We start from the raw sequence: 23,164 nt of genomic DNA on the forward strand, positions 1-23,164 counted from the left end.
GGGGTTGGGAGAGGGGGAGGGGGGTTATGGACATTGGGGAGGGTATGTGCTATGGTGAGTGCTGTGAAGTGTGTAAACCTGGCGATTCACAGACCTGTACCCCTGGGGATAAAAATACATTATATGTTTATAAAAAATAAGAGATTAAAAAAAAAAAAGGAAAGCCTTCATATGTGGTCAAAAATCATAACGGAATCCCATGTCATGTAGAAGCACATTTCTTCATAGCAGTGGTAATGGAGGTCACCTCTGACCTACCAGTGGGTCAAAGAAGACTCCTTGCTCCATATTCTTGGGGCTGGGCCCTTTCCCATTGTGGCTGATATAGGAAAGTGATTCCTTTTTTCTGGTAGGCAAAAGATCAAATCCATTGGCAGAAAATACAAACTTAAAAATATGTAGTTAGCTCTAGTAATACTCAATATTTATAATTCTGTCAGAAATGCTTAATTTCAATCAGACCTATTTTATTTTTCTAAAGATACATTTATTAGAGAGAGAGAGAGGGTCGGGGGAGGGGCATCGGGCGAGGGAGAGAGAATTTTGAGCAAAGACTCCCCGCTGAGCTCAGAGCCTGACTCGGGGCTTGATCTCACCACCCTGAGATCATGACCTGAACTGAAGTCAAGAGTTGGATGCACAACTGACTGAGCCACCCAGGTGCCCCCAATTAGAACTATTTTAATGTGTGATTCTCTGTAGGGTGGTTATTTCCCTTTTCCTGGTCTCAGACCCGATAATCACTTATAATAAAATCAAATGAAATAGTCTATGGAATCAAGCTATGCCGTTGCTAATCCCTATTCATATAGGAGTCACTTTCTTTAAGACAGATGGTGGTTATTTTTATGGTATGATTAGATTGGTTTTCTAGAAGTTTATATTGATGTTGGGGAAGCTAAGTCAAAGAATTTCTTAGAACATTTAAAACAAATTCTCTTTAAAACAAAAATCACAACTAAAATTTGAATAATTGCTAAATTTCAGAAGATTTTTTTTCTAAGATTTTATTTATTTATTTGACAGAGATCACAAGCAGGCAGAGAGGCAGGCAGAGAGAGAGAGGAGGAAGCAGGCTCCCGCTGAGCAGAGAGCCCAATTCGGGGCTTGATCCCAGGACCCTGGGATCATGACCTGAGCTGAAGGCAGAGGCTTTAACCCACTGAACCACCCAGGTGCCTCAGACTGTTTCTTTTCAACTAGAAATTGGTGCCTAAAAGATCTCTAAAAAGTTAAATGATTATGAAAAACAAGAAGCTGGGTCATTATGTTTTTTGTTTTTAACTATGTAGGGGTTTTTTTTGTTTTGTTTTGTTTTGTTTTTTTAAAATTTATTTGACAAAGCGAGAGAGAGACCACAGGTAGGCAGAGAGAGAGGGAGAAGCAGGCTCCCCGCCAAACAGAGAGCCTGATGTGGGGCTCGATCCCAGGACCCTGAGATCATGACCTGAGCCGAAGGCAGAGGCTTAACCCACTGAGCCACCTAGGCGCCCCTAACAGTGTTTCTTAATAGTCTAAACTTTCAGTAGTAAATAACAGCCAGCTGTATTATTAAAATCTTGGCCTCTTGCTGTTGAACCAAACAGTATTTTTTATTTTAACTCATAAAATAGTTTAATGCTAGAGGCTAACCTTAGACCGATTCTCTCCTGCCTGCCACAGCCCCACCATCCCCATGGCCTTACACACTGTGCCTCACTCATTTGCTTTGCTTGCCCATAGCATTGAGTTTGTGACTCCTAGCACATTAGCTTCTGCCAGATTGGGCTACAAGAATAACTCTCAAATCTCGGGGCGACATCAGCCATGTATTCTTTTCATGCACATCACAGGCCACCAGTTGCCGGCATTGGTCACAACCTGCTGCTTCTATTTCCTCATCCTGGGATCTCCACTGTAGGGCACGCTGTCTGGAACATGCCATTCCTGTAGAGGGAAGGAAAAAGAGCAGGCAAAACACACTGGCGCATATATATACATATATATACACATATACGCTGACCAGAGCAAATTCCATGCCAAGTCCAGTGCCAGCAGTGGGTGGGGGCAGTGTATTCTCACAGGAAATAGTGCAAGTCATGTGGCAGGCAGGACGTGTTGTAGAGGATGGGGTGCGGTAGTACAATCTGCCACACCCGGTGTGTAAAAGGGAGAGGAGGCTCAGGGATCTGCAGTTCTGAGTCTGCCCTGAGTGGCCCAGAAGTTGTCTGGCTCACTTGGAGCTGGTGTTGTGTTTTGTTTTGTTTTATTTAGATTTTATTTATTTGACAGGCAGAGACACAGAGAGGGAACACAAGCAAGGGGAGTGGGAGAGGGAGAAGCAGGCTTCCTGCCGAGCAGGGAGCCCAACATGGGGCTTGATCCCAGGGTCCTGGGATCCTGGCCTGAGCTGAAGGCAGATGCTTAACAACTGAGCCACCCAGTCACCCCTGGAGTTGGTGTTTGGATCCCTTCCCTGAGCTGACTACCCTTTCACCCCTGTTAATCTTTCCCTGCCTCCACCCTCAATGTGCTGGACATTATCGTGTTCCCAGCAACTCACCCGACGCAGAGCAGCCAGAGCTGAGCTATTTTTAACAATAGTATTTAGGAGCATTAGGTTGGAGACAAAGCCCTTCTCTTGCAGTCTGGTAGACAGTTGTTACAGGATGGAGGGGGAGAAATGGGAGTTAGAAAGGGACCAGATTTCAGTGAGGGGGAGGAGGAGTGTGTGGCAGGTCCATCCTGCCATCCTTGGGGTTCCATCCTCTAATCCACAGGGGATTAGTCTTTATATTAAACCAACTTCTCTAGATTTTGTGTGAGCTGAAGACTCACTCTAATTGGTAATCCCCTCACACTCTCCATCAGCTCCTTGGTTGTCCCAGTGTGGTCAACATGGAGTATACCCTCAAGGAGTCCATCAGAATAGATGCCACGTGTTGATGGTGTTGGTAGGAAATGGATGTTAGCAAGACCCTGGAAGTCAAGGGCAGATTTAAATGGGCAGTCCCTTGACAAAATCTGTACCCAAGGGAAGGGCCATCTCATGGGTCTTGTAAGGACAAGGAGGGGCCCAACAAGAGTAGATACCATCACTTTGTGTTGAAGGTAAGTGATGGAGGCACAAAACTTGGACTTAGTCTTTGAGTCCTGGATATGGTCAACACAACCATGGGTAGTAGTTAAGAGAGTCTACACAATTTTCAAAATTCCAAAAGTTGAGAGGAATCCATATACTTACCTAAGATAAGGTTGCCCCAGTTAAGGAAAGTATTTCCACTGGCTAGCACTTAATCAGCTAGGACAGTAGCCATGATCAGCTTATAATAAAGAGAAGCTTAATTGGGGGTTAATTTTGTTTGATTAATAAAATGGAGAAACCAAGTTATAATTGGATGATGGTTCATTGAGGGCAGAGAGATCTTTGCCAAGAAAAGATTTGGGGACCTTTGTTCTTTGATATGAAGGCACGTAAGTTGTCCAAGGTCATTGTCAAGCCAGGACTAGAATGCTCCAGGTCCAGCTACACTGTTCCTTCCTTGCAAACATCGAGTTTGGTTAGAGAACATTCCTCAGTGGAAATGCAGAATTGAGTCAGGATTACACCTGACTCAGGGGTGAGAGGAACTTGGAGGTGCCAGGCTACAGTCTCCAAAGGATTTAAGGAAATATGTGGCCACCAGTCATCTTGGGAAGTCGTGCAGGCTGCTGGGTAAGATGCCAGTGGAAGTGGCCAATCGAGCCAGGGACCAGTGCTGCGCCAGCAGCCTGACAGGTTCCTGTAGCCAGGCCCCAACAAGAGAAAACCTCACAGGAAGCTTGCTGCCCAGCCATTACAGAATAAATGTGTGTCCTCGATACATACGTCAGGTGTTTGCTTATGGAAATGCCTTGGGCTATGTAGGAGGCAGGGATGTCGATTTCCGGTTTCCTGAAGGTGACAAGGGCTGAGACCAGGGAGATACTTCCAAATAGGACCTGAGTCTATGTGCCACAGGCTTCTGCTTGTTTCTTAAAACGTCAGTGAAGGGGCATCAGTTATCCAGCAGAAAAGAATACAGCAAAATGTCTGTTGCAACTCTCGAGCCATTTGTCATGGGGAATATATTAATTTGCGGTTTCAGACCCCCGTGCCAGAAACACTAAAATGGATTCTCTTCTTCTTCAGGAAGGCCGAGCCTTGCCCAGGTTTGAGTTAAGACTCCTCTGATTACTAGCCTTGTGCCTCGGTTTCTTTAACTACAAAGAAGAGGAAATGACCTACCTCATAGGGTTGTTGGCACAGAGTAAATGCTATGGAACAATTAGTTCTTTTCTGTGTTGTTGATGAAAAGCTGCATTTGGACTTCTTAGATAGTAATTCAGAATTTGTCACAGTATGGCTGGTTAGAAGAGAAATTGTAGACCAACTCAGTGTAACAGAAGAGATGCTGCATGTCCTCTGAGACTAGGTCAAAAGAAGCCTTACAGTTTTGCCTTGGTCTTCTGGAATGGGTGCTTCCGTAAGCAGTCCCGCTACGCTGAGCCCGCCACAGGAAGCAAAACTAAGCTAGCCCCGTGCAAGGCCAGGTGGCGAGAGAAGTGATGCCCGGCCAGCTGCCAGGCTCCTGTCAAGCCAGCCGAAGCACCGGACATGTGAGCAAAGAACTCATTTTGGACTTGAGCCTTCAGACAACTCCAGCCCCAACAGTTTAAGACCTTAATAAATGAGAGCCTCCCAACTGTCCCCCTCAACCCACAGAACCATGAGAAATCCTAAATTTTGCTTTAAGCTCTCAAGCTTTGCAGTGGTTGGTCATGTATAGATCATTAAAACATCTCTCCTCAAGAAAAATTTCCCATCATCTGTAGCCCCCTGTTATGGGCGGAATGTTTGTGTCCCTCCAGATTTCTTACATTGAGATCTAGTCCCCATTGTGATGGTATTAGGAGATGGGGCCTTTGGAGGGTAATTGGGTCAAGAGGGTAGAGTCTTCATGAATGGGATTAGTGCCCTTATAAGAAGAGGTCAGAGATTTGGCCTCCCTTTTTCCATGTAAGAGGTTGAAACAAATTTGTCATTTGTAACCGGGAAGGGGGACCCCACAGAGCCCGACTGTGCTGCTGCCCTTGTCTCGGACGTGCAGCTTCCACAACCGTGACAAATACTTTCTGTTTATAAGGCACGCAGTCTGTGGTACTATGTCACAGCGGGCCTCACCCTCCCCACGCCCCAGGCCAAGCCTTCCCTCCACACATCTGACACTTTCTCCACAGCTGCAAGGCCTCACCCCAGTCTTAGATCATCAACTAATAATTTAAAAAACGTCTCTCAATTTAGTCCTCGTTATGTTTTACTGTTGCCTTTTAGACTGTGTGGCGGGTAGGGTGGAGGTAAGTGCCACTTAATGTTTCCCTCTTAAGGAAGCCCATTCGAGACGTTTCCTGGATAAAAAGAAATCAACTTCCCTCAAGATAAATTATGGCATTCTCTTAAAAGTTTGCAGCAGCTGCCATGAAGATTTTATTTTTTTAAGATTTATTTATTTGAGAGAGAGCATGAGTGGGGGAAGGGCAGATGGAGAGAATATCCAAGCAGACGCCCACTGCTGAGCCCAATGCCGGGGCTTGATCCCGCAACCCATGAGATCAGGACCTGAGCTGAAACCAAGAGTTGGATGCTTAGCCAACTGAGCCACCCAGGTGCCCCTACAGATTTTAAATGCCACTCTTGCCCCTCATTACAGATGGAGAAACTCTACAGAAATAAGCAGGATGAGAATGTACCAAAATGTTAACAAGAATTGCCTTTCGATCACATTTTCCTGTTTAAATAGCTTTTAATACCTCAACGACAAGTATAAATTACTTTTATGTTTGAACAAATATATGAACAAATTTAGGTAAAGGTGAAAAGCGGGGTCAGAAACTGTCCTGGGGAGAGGCTAGTGGCCAGGACCCAGTGCTGTGCTTGTTGCTGAGCCGCCGGCCCCTTCCGTTGGCCCAGCCTCCCCCCTTCTCCCACGCCTACCATGGAGGCCACAGCTTGCAAACCAGTCCCAGCTGGTGGGACCCCAGGAGATGTCTGGGGCGGGGGGGTTCCTCCCTGAAAAACAAAAGACAAAGGAGAGGGCGCCTGGGTGGCTCAGTTGGTTAAGCGACTGCCTTCGACTCAGGTCATGATCCCACAGTCCCGAGATCGAGTCCCTCATCGGGCTCCCAGCTCCATGGGGATTCTGCGTCTCCCTCTGACCTTCTTCTCACGCATGCTGTCTCTCACTGTGTCTCTCTCAAACAAATAAATAAAATCTTAAGAAAAAAAAAAGAAGACAAAGGAGAAAGGCTCTTTTTCTGTGGTCAGATGTTCTGTCTACAAGGGGTCCCTCACAGCTTCCATGTTGATCCCAAGAAGCAACAAATCTGAAGATCAGGGCTGTGGACTGAGGTGATGAGCCTGGGCAACCCTGAGACCGCTTACTTCTAGAACTTTCATATGGGACGTAACCGCTGTGGTGAGACCAGAAGTCTGTGACTCACAACGGAGGGCATGCTAACCGTGGGGCCTCAAGCACGGTCTCCCCATCTGTGGGTTGTGCTCCCAGGCGAGCGGGGAGATGTGAGGAAATAAACGAAACCCTCCTCTGGTTTGTGACCCAGGAACTTTGCGGGTGTGGGATAGAGAATGGTGGGATAGAGAATGGTGCCCCGCCTGTGAGCAGTGGGGAGAGTGGAGCAAAACGCCTTCTCTCTCCTTCACTGCCAGTGCTTGTCTTCCATTTAAGGCAGCAGGGCTGTGGTTTCCTCTGCCAGGAGCAGAGAGAGAAGAGCAGGAGGCCAAGGGTTGTAGCCCCAAGAGTCTGTACGTACGCCTCTCACCGGTGCAACCAGGGCCTCTTGGATGTGAAGAGAGGTCAGGGCCACATTTGCTTGCCTTTTAAGGTTTGTTCCCTGACTATTGTCAGAGAAGGTTTGTTTATGAGCTTGGCACAAAGTAGTTTCAGGGCCTGATGGTAACAACACTCAGTATGTCCTCTTCATAAATGAGCTGGAAAATCTCTGGCTGTTGGTAAGGTCACAGTGAAGTGACTGGTGCTCGGTTGCAGGTCTTAACCGTTCTTCCTGCCTCAAGGCTGCTGTAATTACTTTATTCCAAATGAATTGTCTCAAGGTTTCAGGATAGTTGAAAACCTATAAATAGTGACTAATTTGATGTTTTAAAGTCAAGTGATAACCCTATCTCTTCACTCAATGAGTAGTAGGAGAGTAACTTAACCTCACTTATGTTATTGAAACTCTTTTGATTTGTACCTAAACACAGTAAAATTTTAAAAAGCATTAAGTTTGTAGAAGTGAAATTTTATATTTCTCAGCCTTAACTTTGAAGGCAGGTAGAGGGGGCATTATCACTTTGCCTGCCAAATAACCTCTTTTCTAGAAACTTCTAGAAATATCTGAGAAATGTGTCATCAGTTAACTCCACCTACATGGTTAATACAACTCACCATGTTAGTACAATGTGACCCAAACCATGAGAATTCCCCCTCTTAAGATCCCAGCATCCTGGAGACAGTCTGTTGGTCTACTTAACACTATTTATCAATGGCAGACCTCTCAAAAATTTTAGAATGAAGACTGAGCAACCCAAACTAAGAATGAGCATTATTTCCAACTACGGAGATAGAAATCTGGGAAATTTTGTTATTAGCTGCTTTTTTTTTTCCTTTCAAAGTGAGATTTCTTTTTTTTTTTTTTTTTTCTTTTAGAGCAGTTTTAAATTCACAGCAAAACTGAGAGGAAGGCACAGCAACTTCCCATATGCTCCCTTGCCCCTACACGTGCACTGCCTCTCCCACTACCAACCCTCCTCACCAGAGTGGTGTGTTTATTATGGTGGCTGACACCACAGTGACATGCCATTATCACCCAAAAGTCCAGAGTTCACATTGGACTCTTGGTGGACTCTCAATGAAGCTAAGATTGTACTCTCTGGGCAGAGCTTTGGAAATGGAGTCCAGGACTCATGGAAGGGCAGCAGCTTATGGAAACAGAGAAAATACACATGTTCAAATAGACTCTTAGCCACGGCCAGTGCCCTTTTTCCGTAGCTGGTCTAGGGCCAGGTTGGTAGGCCTGAGACTCTATAGGTTTCTCCTCCATTAAAGACCTTGCAATAGATAATAAGGATTCCCGTGGATGCCAGCCCCAGATTGGCCTCCCTACTGGGCAGGCACATAAAGGCCAAGAGGGTAAAGACTTCATATTTAGAGTCAAAAGATCGTGATGGGGCACCTAGAACCTTCAGGAGGTTTATGGTTCCAAACCCCAAATGTGTCAGTTTATTCCTCTTATTGCCAAGAATTCTTCTGTTATATGAGTAAACAGCAATTTGTTTATGCATTTTGGTTATTTCCAGTTTGGAGCTATTATGAATAAGACTGTTATGAGGATCCTTGTAGAGGTTTTCTGCTTTTGTTACTTGTTTTCATTTCTCTTGTGTAAACACGTAGGGATGGAATTGCTGTGACATTGGGTAGATGTGTGTATAACTTTATTTTTTATTTTTTTTTTAAGATTTTATTTATTATGTGTATAACTTTATTATAAGATGCCAAATAGTCCTCAAAAGTATATCATTATACATTTCCACACATTTTTTTCTTTTATGGTTCATGGTTTTTGTGCCCCACCCCAGAAATCTTAACCCACACAAAGGCAAGGAGATTTTCTCTTATATTTTCTTCTAGAAGCTTTATGAATTTTAAGTTTTAAATTTAACTCTATAATCCATCTCAAAAAATTTTTAATGAGAGTGAGAAAGGGTTTGAAGTTCATTTTTTCCATATAAATACCCAGTTTTCTTGCCAACATTAAAAAATGGGAGTTTTTAGGGAGAGCTTAGTCCATTTATATTTGATGTAATTATTGATATGAATGGGTTTACGTATACCATCCCATTATTTGCTTTCCATTTTGCACCTTTGTGGCTCCTTCCATCCCCGCTTTTGAGCTAACTAAGCACTAATATTCCATGTAATTTTCTCAATTGCCTTCTTAGGTGTTTCTCTTGTTTTAAATTATTTTTTAAAGTGTTTGTTTTGGAGTAGGACTTCTCAACCGTGGCATTATGACATTTTGGGTTGTTTCTTTCTTTGTGTTTAGCTTTCCTGTGTTTTGCTGATCTTCCTGGTTCCATATATTGATATTTTCCCTAATATTTGAGAAATTTGTGGTCATTATTTCTTCAAATATTTTTCTGCTCCATTCTCATTCTTGCCTCTTTCTGGCATTTGAGTAGCATGTATCTTATACTGTTTTGTAGTGTCCTACATATCCCTAAGGTTCCATTACTTTTCCTTCAACTTTCTTTTTTTCACCTTTTCTTCAAATTGGGTAATTTGACTCCTTCTTTTGCCATCTCCAAGTTCTGTTAAGCTAATTTGTGAATTGTTCATTCCAGTTACTTACTTTTCTGTTCTAGAATTTTCACTTTTAATTTTCCATTTCCCTGTTGAGATTCCTTATCTATTTTTCATTAAGATCATAACTGCCTTTAATTCCTTTAATATACTTATTATAGCTGCTGTAAAATATGCTAAGATCAATTATCTAGGCCACTCAGAGATTGTTGCTATTGACTGCCATTTCTTCTTGACTCTTGGTCACGTTTTCCTATTTCTTTGGGTTTCTGGTGACTTCCTGATTTTGTATTATAACAAAAAATGTGAGTGATATGTTATAAATATATAAATCTTCTGGATTCTATTATCTTTTAAAGAGTTTTGACTTTTGATTTTTGTTCTAGTGAGTAGTTCAGTTATTACCTAGTCATCTTGACCTTGCTTGGAAGAAAGAAGGGAAGAAGGATGGTACATGTTATGTTTGTTTCAGTCTGTCTGTAAGAGCCTGAGGTGTTCTCAAGCCCCTTCAGTTTGTTCAAATTCAACTTCCCACCTCAGCCTCCCTTGTGGATCTTGTGAGCCCTTTGTTTTAGGCTCAGTTAGGTTAGGTCTGAAGTATGCTTTAACCTACATAGTGGTTTTTACTCTTAAGGCATGGCCTAAGTGTCTCAGGTTCAATGTCTGGGTTATGAACACTGTTTTTGTTTTTTTGGTTTGTTTTTAAGATATTTATTTATTTGAGAGAGAGAGAGAGCACATATTAGTGAGGGGAGGAGCAGAGGGAGAGGGAGAAGCAGACTCCCCATCGAGCAGGGAACCCTCATGGGGACTCACTCTTGGGACCCTGAGATCATGACCTAAGCTGAAGGGAGACACTTAACTGAACCACCCAGGCACCCCTGGGTTGTTGACAGTGTTAAGAAGTTCTCCCCACTCTGCTTGGACTAGAACTTGGTATTCTCCAGCAATGCTCAGTATCCAGTAATTCTCTTCCACTGTCAAGACAGCAGCAGCCATTTTCTGTGAAGCCTCCATGTTTCACCCTGCAGACACTCAGTAAAGCCCTTGGCTAAGGACTCACGTGGGACCCACCCATGACTCCAGAAGCTCTTCTTCTGTATCGTTCTTCACAGATTCTAGTCACAACTTGCCCTGAACTCTGATTTCTGTACCTTCTGTTCAGTCCAGTTTGGACTTCAGCTTGCTGGGCCACAATCAGAAAACTACCCGCTTGGGGCTCCTGGGAGGCTCAGTCGGTTAAGCGTCTGCCTTCAGCTCAGGTCATGATCTCAGGGTCCTGGCATTGAGCCCCACATCGTCAGCAGGGAGACAGCTTCTCCCTCTCCCTCTGCCTCTCCCCCCATCATGCTCTCCCTCTTGCTCTCAAATAAATAAATAAAAATCTTTTAAAAAAAAGAAAAAAGAAGAAAGAAAACTATCTTCTTACAGACAGCTGAGTTGATCATGGGACAATTTGTGATCCCTTCTCTCAAGGATTGCTATCTTGCATTGTCTGTTGTCTAAAGCCTGAAAACAGTTGCTTAATATAGCAAGTCTGGTTTTAGAGTTGTTTATGGTAGATGGCCTAGTTCAATAGCGGTTAATCTGTTTGAGCTGGAAGAGGAAATTCTGTAGACTCCTTGATAACTTTTGAGTCTTAGGTGTGAATTGTTCCCAAGACTGCACTTAAATACTGACTGACCTTGAATTTCACGAGGCACCACTTATATTGAAATCCTTAAAGTCCCCTTTCTGCTTAAGCAACCAGCTTCTGTGGCTTTTACCTCAAAAAAAACAGAGAGATTTCCGCTACTATATTTTTAAAGCAAAACAGAAGGAACGAAAGAGAGAGAAAATATAAACCATCACTGTAAGTGAATGCGGGGTATTTGTGGCTCTTGATTCCTACTTCTTTGGGTCTGTGGCTGGTATTAAAAAAGTCTACACTTCTTATTCTAACCCAGATGACAAATATATATCCTGAAATCTTGAATCACATCCCTCATTCTATATTGGAAATTTTCTGGGCTATCTGAGTGGCTCAGTCAGTTGAGCGTTTGACTCTTGATTTTGGCTTGGGTCATGGTCTTAGGGTATGGGGTCAAGCCTTCATTGGGCCCCATGCTGGACATGGGGCCTGCTTGGGATTCTCTTTCTCCCTCTCCCTCTGCCCCTGTGCTCTCTCTCTCCCCTCTCTCAAAGAAAGGAAGAAAGGAAGGGAGGGAGGAAGGAAGAAAGAAAGAAAGAGAAAAAGAACTTTTCTACCTAGAGAAAGGCGTAGAAGACTACACTATCTGGGAGGAATTTTCTACTCTGGCTATCAAATATTTTAACGAAAAGGAGAAAAATAATGCAAGGCCATATTTTTCTGCTTTGTTATACCCAATGCCAAATTCATTCAGCAATCTGTTGATTCAATTTTATTGTTCTTCATCTAGACTCCAGGTACTGTTCACGCTTGAGCATTTGGTCTTTAGCATACCTAAAAGTAGTATTACATGTGTGCATGTGTTTAGATGCATATCTATTCCACTGTGTCCAGATTCCACAGTGATCTTTCTGGCATCTGTGAGAAATTTTGTAGGTGGCTATTTTCTTCTTCTTCTTTTTAATTTTTATTCCTATTCTTTACTTTTTTCCAATTTAATTTATTTTATTTCTTTTCGGTTTCCAGCATTCATTGTTTATGCATCACACCCAGTGCTCCCTGTAATACGTGCCCTCCACACTACCCACCACTAGGCTCATGCAACCTCCCACCCCCGCTCCCCTCCAAAACCCTCAGTTTATTTCTCAGAGTCCACAGTCTCTTCTGAACACTCCTTAAGAGGTGTGTCATATCACTAGAGTTGGCATGTAGATACAGCTTCTCTAACCCTTATCACCTAATACTGGTTATATACTAGATCAACTGGTTGATGAGGTATAGAGCTGGGTAAAAGTTGTATTGTGTGAACAACAAACAATTTTTGTTGCATACACTTTTAAAAGTTACCTTGTTTTGAACCAGAGCCGGGCTTCTTCCTGTTCCAAATGAAAGCACCCAAAGTTTCAATATCTCCTGTCTCTTCCTTCTATCGTGCTTTGGTCTTGGCCCCGGGAATTGTTCTTCTGCTTTCTACGTGGCATCTCAACTCAACAGCTACTCTAACTGAACAGCACTGAGAAATGATAAAACCCCAGAGGAAACATGAGAATGGACAATGAGTTTAACCAAAAGAAAAGACTAGCAGCAGTCCCATGTATAAAGTCCAGTAACTTTAATGTTTATTTTTGCTTTAATCTTGTCATCAAGGGTGAATTTTTATCTGTTCATTTTGTATACAACAACACAGAATCAGTGATTGCATGAACACATTAGTCTCTACAAGGCTAAATCTACCCCTAGCACACATCAAAGGGACCCGAATGACACGCCATGCATCTCGAGTGACCATGCACCGCCATATACTCTGAGCTCTACACCAAACTGACAATTTTCACATTGTTTCAAATGTCTCTTAGAGACAAATATAGAATAGTAGGTCTAAAAACCTCTGAAGAGTACCAAGAGTAATGAGGTTTTGTTGTATTTATTATGGATAGTTTTCAGGGACTGACTTACCAGAAAGCCTGATTGATTTGAGCAGTCATTTTGACCTGCAATTTAATTATTAAATACAACCTGAAGATTCCTAAAAGAAAGCATTGTCTAATAAATTATGGAACCTGGAATCTTTTTATAAACAACCTCTTACAATTTTTTAAATAGCAAGAAAATGCTGATGGAAAACATTCATGATGGTGAAATTGGTTTAATAAAAGTTAATACGAAATCACTGTTTCTAAATCCAGCAGGGAATCAGATCAGAACTTTACAGATATAACATTCATAAAAAACACTACTCATTTATGTGTTTTTTTTCTCTTCCTCTCTCCAACTCTCCCTTCCTTCTTTCCTTCATTAATAATGGGGCTCCACTCCTGGTTTTAATACTACCAAATCATAAACTGTTTTGACTTAATTTGAATTTTCTTTTATATGTTCTCATGCTTAAGAATAAAATGGCAACAACCCCCTCCTTCTGATCCTTATGAGATATTCCCAATCTCTTATCATTCATTTTCTATTATTCTAATTTGATAGGATTCTAATGTAATTTGGCAGTAGCCAATATTATTTGGTAAAGAAGCAGTTCGCATAAACAGAAAGAGATGTCTAGGGAAGATGACCAGGCAAAGAACTTAGAAGTGATGGCCTCTGTGGCTAAAAATAAAAGTCTGGTATTTAGTTTTGCTTTGCAATACAGAAAATAGATGTTGCTATTTTGTTCAAAACATAAAACTTAAATCCCATGCCCAGACTCTGGAATGTCTAAAGTTACTATGGATACCAATTTTATGATTAAAAAAAAATCTGGCATTTAGTCTTCTGTTCATATTTAAAGCCAAGAAATTATATTCCTGAGACATGTCAGTTTTCTGTGTAATGAATTCACTAATTTATTGATTCACGAACACTGTTGATAAACACTATTGGGAGGGGTGCCTGGGTGGCTCAGTCCGTTAAACATCCGCTTTCCGCTCAGGTCGTAATCCCAGGGTCCTGGGACTGAGCACCCTATGGGCTCCCTGCTCAGCGGGGAGTCTGCTTCTCCCCCTCCCTCTTCTTCTCCCCTGCTTGTGCTGTCTCTCTCTTTCTCTCTGTCAAATAAATAAATAAAATCTTAAAGCAAAACAAAACACTCTCCGTTCTGGGTTCTTTTTTGGGGGAATAATGTTACACTATATAGCTTCTTGGGAAGAAAAATTAAAACAGACCACGGAGAGATGTTCTCATTATTTCCTGTTTTCTTTTTCTGCAATTCTCTTTCATCCAGGAAAGGATCCTGGAGGGAGGCACATTGACTTTGACCATCCTACTCCTGAGCCCTTGTATAGCTACTGTCCCACTTGGGGAGGAGGCCTCCCAACGGGCATAGCCTTACCCCTGCCCTGGTCCCCAGGGGCTCCTTGTCTCACTTCCTCACTCCATCCTTAGGAAATGTAGGTGATCTAACATGGGGTAACTATCTGATGGAATTTGATTGGATGTGAGCAGGATATACCTAATCTTTTGTCATGCACTCTCTTATGTGTAGGGAAGAATTACTGTAATTCTGCCTTGTCCTCACAAATCCAAGGCCATGGGAGGAAATCATGAAAGATGCCAATTTTCACCCCATTCAGTCAGTGCTGAGTGTTGTACCTATGAAGCCTCCACTGGGCTGTAAACTCCAAGAAAGCAGAGATGATGCCTGAGTGATCACCACTAGATCTACTCAGATCCTCTCTGTTTGGTACATCACAGGTACTCAGAAAAAAAAAAAAAAAAAAGGAAAGGAAATAACAAAACACAAAAGCAGATGTACTTACAGCAAATATAATGACTTTTCTAATTAAATCCATTCATAAGGTAAATCAATCTGTTATGAATGCAATGATGCTTAGATTTAAAAATATATCCTATACACTTGGCATATAGAAATTATGTACATGAACATGGTTCACGTTGGAGGGTTTTGGAATTAACTTTTTCAGTACTATTTTCCAGGCTTGTCAGAATAACTGTTCTTTGATTTTACTAAAGATTTTCTTCTTTTGTTCCTGTTTTCTTTTAACTGGCTCACCATAGGAACGCCTGAGGCATCGCAAAATAGATTTTAACTGGACAGCCTGAACTGAAGTCCGTGTAAGTGCTATAAATCAAATCCATTTGCTTGAGTAATTAGACGGTAAACTGGAGACGATGTCTTAGGCATTAATGTTTCAATATGAACAAGTGTTGCAGACAAATTAAAAAGGGCAAACACTGCTTTCCGACTTTTTAAATAGTAATTTCTATGCCCAACGTGAAGCTTGAACTCACGACCCTGAGATCAAGAGTTGCGTGCTCCCCCAACGGAGCCAGCCAGGTGCCCCTGCTTTCTAAAATAGAAGCAAAAGTTATTGGCTCTTCTCCATTTTTGTGGTCATTACTCTATTTTTTGAATATATACCCGAGATAAAAGGACACTCAAAATGACTGACACATGAAAACCCTTTGGCTGTAGTCTTGAAGCCTAAGTGGGGGCAGCAGTCTTGCCTCACATCCCATGGTTCTACTTTTTTCTCAAATAGCAGGATTTGTATCTTTTCATTAGCACACTCACCAGTCATTGTTTGTTCTTATAGGTACTAATACAGACAGAAATTTAAAATTTGCACAGGAGACATCATTCTCTTGGGATAAAGATGTCTAAAACATCATTTCTCCGCAGTTGGTGTTTTTAAAAAAAAATTATATGAGCAATATGACCCTTTGTCACATATGAATTAGAAAACCTCCAAAAAGCAAGAACACTGAATTCCCTGTTTTTTGTTTTTGTAATTGTTTTAAATTGCATACTCACTGGTATTCATGTGGGTGTTCATGCCTACTACAGCTCGGTCTCTGTGGGAGCTGTGACTGCATTGATCTGACTTTGGTTTTATCTGGGCACTCTAAAATGAAAGGCCTATCACTTAGTCTATCTGACTATTTTAAAAACTCCAAAAGGTGGGTATTTCCACTTAAAAACTCCAAAATGCAAAAATTGTAAGGATGCAGAGTAAAACCACGTCTAAGATTGCAAAGCAAACAGAACCTAGATTAGTAAAGGTGGTTTAGGACAGCAATAAATAAGGTACACGTATCCATTTTCATTGGGAAAGAACGGAATAAGGACTGTAATGGTACTGACTTTACAAATAACTCAATGTTCATTTTCTTATTTCAGTGTTATCTCTTTAGCTTCAGAAAAAACACAAATATCAGAAAGCATGATTCACAATGTAAGAACATATGCCTCCTTTTCATAATTTAAAGTATTTCATCTCATAGTATTCTCTTTTAATTTTGTCTTTTATATTTTCTGAAAAATGCTTTTCTTTACTTTCTGACTTTGACCATACTGGAAATTAATTTTGCCTTTTTTTAATTAAGAAATGTTCCAAGCTCTTTTTCTTAGATGTGATTTTGCCTGTTCTAACAGTCCTATACAAGCTTTAGAATTCTGTCTTTATTAATATGTAAAAAGAAAGCATTAGCCAATACTCTTCATAGGAAGCCTCTTGTTTGAATAGATGAGACGTTGAACAGCTGCCTTCCACTGATCTGTGTGCCGGTGTCCGCAGTTGCCATGACCGAAGTCTGAGAATCCAATTTTCAGAAAACCTACTTTTCTCATTTTTAATGTCTGGGTACCCTAAAGGTTTCCTTCCCCAATTCCTTGATTATTACTTCTGCCTGTGCTTCTGCGTGAACACGTTTTAAATTATGCATTGTCGAATTTATATAGAAACACGATATCATCTTTAACCTCTGACTTTCCTCGTGACAAAAGGTGAAGACAGAGTGTGGCGGTTACACGGTCCCTCTCCCAGAGAGTCAGTGAGTGACCCAGGCACACTGTCCCCCCCACCCCAACTCTTCCCCATCACAATCTGCCAACAGAACCTTCATAGCAATCTGCTTGTGCTCAGAGCCAAGGACTCAGGTCTTTGGAGATTTTGAGATTAATTTGGATTTGGCAAATGTCAGAGGGGATTTTGTGGTTAAATGCCAGATTATGGACTTCTAGAATAAATGGAACCACATCTCTAAATATAAACTACACCTCTGCTGCTTGCTTGCTTGTTGGCAGAGTTTTGAACTGTGAGAAGGCCTATGATGATTTGTTAAAATGAATAGCTACTACATGCTCTCTTCAAAGTCCTTAACTTGGCTTTATTAAAATGATTGTACAAATGATGGTGCAGTTATTACTAAACACATCAAAATGATCATAATCCACCCTCAGTTAAACAGTGGTAAGAAAAAATAATGGACAAAGCATCAACATTAAGAATTAGCAAAAAAGTTCACATATTACCAAACATGTTTAGAAGCACATATCTAATTCCACTGTCACTTGCCCTCTGAAATCTGCCACCTAGCTTAAGCAATTCTACTGTCGGTTTTTTTACTATTTTGGGTAATGTCCACAGGATGGATGTATTCCTAAACACTGGTGGTAATTCTGATTAATGACTTTACCCTAAATTTACTGTGCACTGTGTTTGGGACTAAATTTGTTTCATCCATTACTTCGGAATTCCCTAGAGCTTCCCAGCCCTGCCCAGGCCGAGAGTGACGAGTGGAGCTACGGTCAAGCCCTACATTTTAGGCAAGAGATAACTCACCAAACTTAATCTTATATATAAAATGTCAAAGGTGGGAAAACATGGGACAGGGATTTTAGAACGAATGAACTTTGACTGATTTCAGAGTATTTCATTGAATCTGGAAAGAATGACAGGAAAGAGTAAATAAGTGTTAATAGTTTAACTTTCCATTATTACACAATGGATGCATAAATTTAAAAACCTAGTTAAAATTTTAAAATGATTTATAACCAAATGTCTTGTTCCCCCTTTTCTATTGTTTTAAATATATATATTTAAACGTTCACATAGTGATGAAATGTAAAAATATTTATTTTCATTCAATCTGGAAAGCGAAGATGACTTCAAAAGCACAACTGAAAGCTCTTGGAATGAAATTAGAGAAATCCCTAGCTATATGGCAAGGCTCCTGTTTATTAGTAACATAAAAGAGAGAAGTTCAGGGCTTCAGGTAGGATTGCTGGGCTTCTGTTACAATGGGAAGCTGCTGAAGGGTCTTATTAAGTCATACTGTTTATCACCTCTTTCATTGACAAATCAGCCTAACAAATTCCCAACGTGGGTGCTTTGGAACACAAGCTCCTTGGAATGTTACTAGGTGTTACTCAAAATAGTTTCTCTGGCCAAATTAATCTGGAAAACACTGAGTTGACTGAAATTACATCTGCAGTGTGTTTCTTCCCCTCTCCCCACCGTCCACCCATAGTACTTTTAAATTAAAACCTTCTATGTGCTTATATGCACTAACTTTTTAAGATAGTATGTTTCCCAAACTCATTTGACCCTGGAACCCTATATTTGGAAAATCACTTTGGAACTCATGTTCTCTGGAACGCACTTTGGGGGGGCACTGGATTCTATTACTCCTGCGGTGTTCAACTAAGTAGTTCAAAAGTCTAGATACCAAGGATTTAATCTAGAGGCAATTACGTAGGCCCCAGGGTGGTATCTAACCGTCAGGTCATTTCTGCAGAGCTGGTTCACAAATGCTGGTGTAACACGCTAAGGCAATTTCAGAATATTAAGGGAAGAGCAGTCTAATGATGAGGGATCAAAGGAGGAAAAAAAATCATTTCTAAAGTCATGGAATAATAAAGCTTCATCCCAAGCATGTATTCACATGCTTTCAAATGCACAATGAAATGTTGCCCTTTCCAAACCTTCTTCATTGACATAGTTGTAAGAGTATTAGATTAGCAATAATTCAGGGGGAGAAAATCCAGAAAATCAAGATATACTTGGCAAAGGAAAAAGTGATCACTCCCTTGTGTATCCTTCATTTATTGACAGATATCCCAATGATCCAATTCAATAATGTAATTAGTTTCCCAGAATTACTTCTGATAGGATTGAAATGATGCCATCATCCTCCCGCAATCCCGTTTGCACAGAATGTATGTGGGTTGAAATCATTACAGTTGTATGAAATAAGCCTTGTTTTAAATCATACAGATTGCATATGCTCCTCCACTCTAGAAAACACTCTCTGTAATTCTCTTATTATATAGACAAGATTCAAGAGGCCAGTACCTTCTATCTAAGGCAAAGAATAGAACGTAGCCACTGGTTACTGGTAATGTGTACATATGCGTAGTCACGTTATATTAGAATTAGACTGACTTAGACTTCAGAGCTCAGTGCCTTGGGCAAGTTGGTCACATAATGCAGGTCTTGGGAACTAGCTTTGGGGTTTGTAATGTAAGTATTGTTTACTCCTTTAATTAGAGAATTGCAAATACAGTGAGTTTTCAAAAAATTTTTCCCTATCTTGTCCCCACCCACCCAAGTCCCAACCCATGTTAAGAGTACAAATTGCCAGTGAGGCAGCAGTGATGCATGGAGGAGTCATGAGATCTGCATTTGGTGTCTTGCTGGGGGCTCATAAGCATGTGGTCATTCATTCCCACTTCATTTCTAAAAGACTGTAAAACCATCCCAAAATTTGGCACCATGGGGCTATTGGCAATGCGAACTCGGGCTGGGGAGTCTGGGCAACCTCATGTGACAATTCCAAAGCTTTGGCAGTGCTGTTTAAGGAAGCTTCACATGCAAACTTCTCAAATAAATTTGCCTAAAGGCTAGATTCAATTTTTCCCTTGTCCCTAGAAAATGAGCCACAGGGCACCCCAGGGTGGGGGGTGGGGGTGGGAATGTCTGCAGACCCCTAACAGCTAGACAAGGGGCAGAGAGAGAGCTCCAGGATGGGGGAAGGAAGCAAAGCTCTCTGATTTTAGACATAACTCTTAATCAAATAGCTACTATTTTGCTTAAAATGTCTATCTTTTAAAAAAAAAATCTAAAAGCCAAAGTGGGAGGAAAAGAGGCAGAAAGAAAGGGAGTAGGAAATACACACACTAAATGGTTAAATTCAGAAATGAGTAATTCTACAAAGCAAACCGTAGAAGACACCCGGTAACCTCAAGTGGAGGGGAAGGCAAGCACTGCTGCCCTCGGCACCACGAGGAAGACCCTGCGCAGGTGAAAAAACACTAATTTCCTATAGTTTTGCTTGTTCGTCCTCACCAAAACATGTCTATTTTCATTTTAGACAGTAGCAATGATCATGGAATTTAAAAATCTCTTTTCCTTGTTAATATGAATTTTAGCGTTAAGTTAAAAATAAAAAAGGAAATGGGACTGTGTAGCATAAAATGCTGAAACTGCTTGTTCCTTTAGATGGTGGGCTTTGGTAACTCTCCAGAGTCAGAATGTCCTAGATCTCCAAGCAAGCTCAGGCCACCTGGCTTGCCCATCCCATCACTGAGCACAACCAGCCTGTCTCCTACCTTCCTCTCCTGACCCTTGCCCCAAATACAAGAGTTCACTGTCTCTCATTAGGCAAATATTTCAATCTAAAATGGTGACAGGTATTTTGTACTAGAACATTCTATAGCTAAAAAAAATTAACCAGGGTTCTAATTCTAACAATTCTAACATGGAAATTCTAATGTTATAGTTTATAAAAGTAAGCAAATCGCTTGGGAAAACATTATTAATTCTCATTGCAGTCAAAGGATGGTGAGTGCTTGGACGAATCAAGACAGGTTGCAGCCCTTGGCAGCCACAATGGAATCTTCATCCTCCCAAGTTCTCCCCTGGAACCTGCTTCAGGAAAGCTCCACAGTTGAAGAAGGGCAGGGGAGGGAGGGGCACGGTGGGCTGCAGGTGGCCTGTGAATTGGACTTTTGAGAAGCTCTAACGACAAGTGCCCACTTGAGAATGACAAAACCAAGCGGACACCTTGACATTTCAGACACAGAGGGATGGGGACACAACAAAAATCTTGTCTGGTTTTTAGAGCCATCTCAGTCAGGCAAATGGGCTGACCTGGCACTCTCTGTCAATTAATTTACAAAATACTGAGACTGGAAACATGACTTTGGTGACAGGACATGAAGAGCAGCAAGCTTGGCCCCAAAATAACTCTGAGCCATTTAACAATAGAGGTTTGATCTTGAATCCCTGCCGGCTTGGTTGCCGCGGAATGCAGGGCTGTGTGGAGCGGGTTGTGTTGGCCTGGGGAAAGCTACCTGGTGGGGACAATGATCTACAACCAAATGTTACAGGCGGCTGCCTTTCCACCATCAAGGAGAAGCACATGCCAGCATTTTGTCACCAAATGCCCGACCACGCTGGTAACTGTGTACTTGGCTTCAAGGAACACACACGCAGTTCCAGGCTGTGCTTATCAGAACACCGCTTAAAAGACACTTGAAAGTTACTAGGGCAGGGGAGAGGGGGTGGCGGAAAAACCCACCCAAAAATGGCCGTTGGAGCATAGTTCAGGGGGGTGACCACCGGAGCTTTCTCTCCTGATGCAAACAGCAGATTTCCCAGGAGGCACTGTGACTTATTTGGCCTCTATTTCCCTCTATCTACCCTTAAAGACTGAAGAAATTATGGCGTTGTGATTTGCTTTATTCATTTCCCCTAATAGGTTTCTTGGTAAGACAAAAAATAGTGTCTGGTGGTGAAGTTTCACAGCTGCCTATTACATAATGTAAGGTAGAAGCAAAAGGTTAAGGTCATGCACGATTAGGATAAACACACAAAGACGGGTCAGGTTGTACCCAGGGTCTATTTCAGTAAGAAAGGAAGCCAGGGGAAAAGGTCATATCTGCTGTACAGGCGGCTCTCACCCTCCCCACTTCCCTCCGTCTCCAAAAGCAGCCACGGAATAATAAACCATTTCAAATCTGTGTCTGGGCAGCCGCTGAGCAGAAAAGCTGGGCTCAGGAGAACAAAGCCTCCTCGGGATGGCTCTGCCTCTCAGCAGCGGGCATCGACCCGTCCGCCCAGACTCACAGCAGCCGCAGCAGGCCCATCTCCCGCAGCTCTGGAGGTCTGCCCCATGCACCGCTCCAAAGAGAGGACAGAGTCTGGTGCCTGGAGAATCCTGGAAGAGATCTTGAAAAGAACCCCAAAGGGGAGACTATATGGCACATACGCCGTTCGCGTCATACATGTGAATCTACAGCTATATATTTATACATGTGGAACTCGGAGGAAAGAATTGGGAACACATGAAGAAACCATTTTCCAGCCTCTCAGCTATGTGCCAAGAGCACCCTGTGTTCATTACTGGATATAGACCTATGACCAACAGGGAGGGGAATCCCACGTCTAGGTGGCTGATCCTAACTGAAACTCCCACGCCTTTCACTACATTGAAAGAGACCAGTGTGTTTGGAGTCCTTTAGTCGAAGGCAGCCGAGACCCAGAAGGGTTCACTGCTCTTCTGTTTTGCTGCTATTCCTGAACTTCACCACCATGACCGTTATATTGTCAGGGCAGCCTCTGTAAAATGACTGTAAAACTATGCTCTTAGCCCCAAAGTGAGGTTCATCCAAGCGCTCCTTGATGAATCGAACGGCTTCTTCGTTGCTGAAAGCATCCCAAAGGCCATCTGATGCCAAGATCATGAACTCGGGCTGGAGCTTGTCCAGGTCAAAGGTCAGGATATCTGGGTCTGGGATGACCACATTGAGATTTTTCAGCGGATAATCCCCCAGGGACCGAGACATAGCCAGGATTCCCTGGACCCTCCAGGAGCCATTGAAACTGATAAAACCACCTGCAAAGACAGAATGAGCCCATTAGCTTGAGCGGCTGATATCTCACACACATGGTAGAGTCTGGGGGCACGTACACGAGGCACACCTCCTGCTTGTGCCCCCCTCACCTCCCCCGGGCACTGCCAGAAGCCACCACATGGCTTGGGGTTTCACACACTATCAGGAGATCCTCATGTCCTCATCCCGGGCATCTTAAAAGGCTCTGAGGTATATATCAGTAAAAATATTGAGGGTAGGAAGATACATATAGGTGAGGGCATTGGTTTTAACTTAACAACACCTTGGCGGCTCACTGACTGACACTAGGGAGCCCTAGAGTAGGGATTCAAGGACAATGGCCAAAGAGTGCTGAAAGGCACGAGGATGTGCACGAGAGACCACCACTGGGCTATTTCATTTAGCTTGAGCCACCCATGGGTGCATCTAGATCTCAAAGTAGCTCCCCAGATAGGATTGGGATTAAAGAAGGATGTATGTTATCCCAGTGGGGAAAGGCTCAGGCTCTTGTGTTGGACTGCGCAGATTTGA

At 42.3% G+C, this 23,164-nt stretch overlaps 1 protein-coding gene across 1 annotated transcript in view; it reads right to left on the reverse strand.

The window, feature by feature from the left end:
• Positions 1–16,304: 16,304 nt before the first annotated feature.
• PPM1L (protein phosphatase, Mg2+/Mn2+ dependent 1L) overlaps positions 16,305–23,164 on the reverse strand; it is a 291,645-nt gene continuing 284,785 nt past the window's right edge. The window contains exon 4 of the mRNA XM_046002401.1: positions 16,305–22,635. Coding sequence (XP_045858357.1) covers positions 22,289–22,635 — 347 coding nt within the window. The 3' untranslated portion in view covers positions 16,305–22,288. The remainder of the gene's footprint in view (positions 22,636–23,164) is intronic.

Source organism: Meles meles, chromosome 4 (genome assembly GCF_922984935.1).
Source record: "Meles meles chromosome 4, mMelMel3.1 paternal haplotype, whole genome shotgun sequence".
Lineage (NCBI taxonomy): Eukaryota > Metazoa > Chordata > Mammalia > Carnivora > Mustelidae > Meles > Meles meles.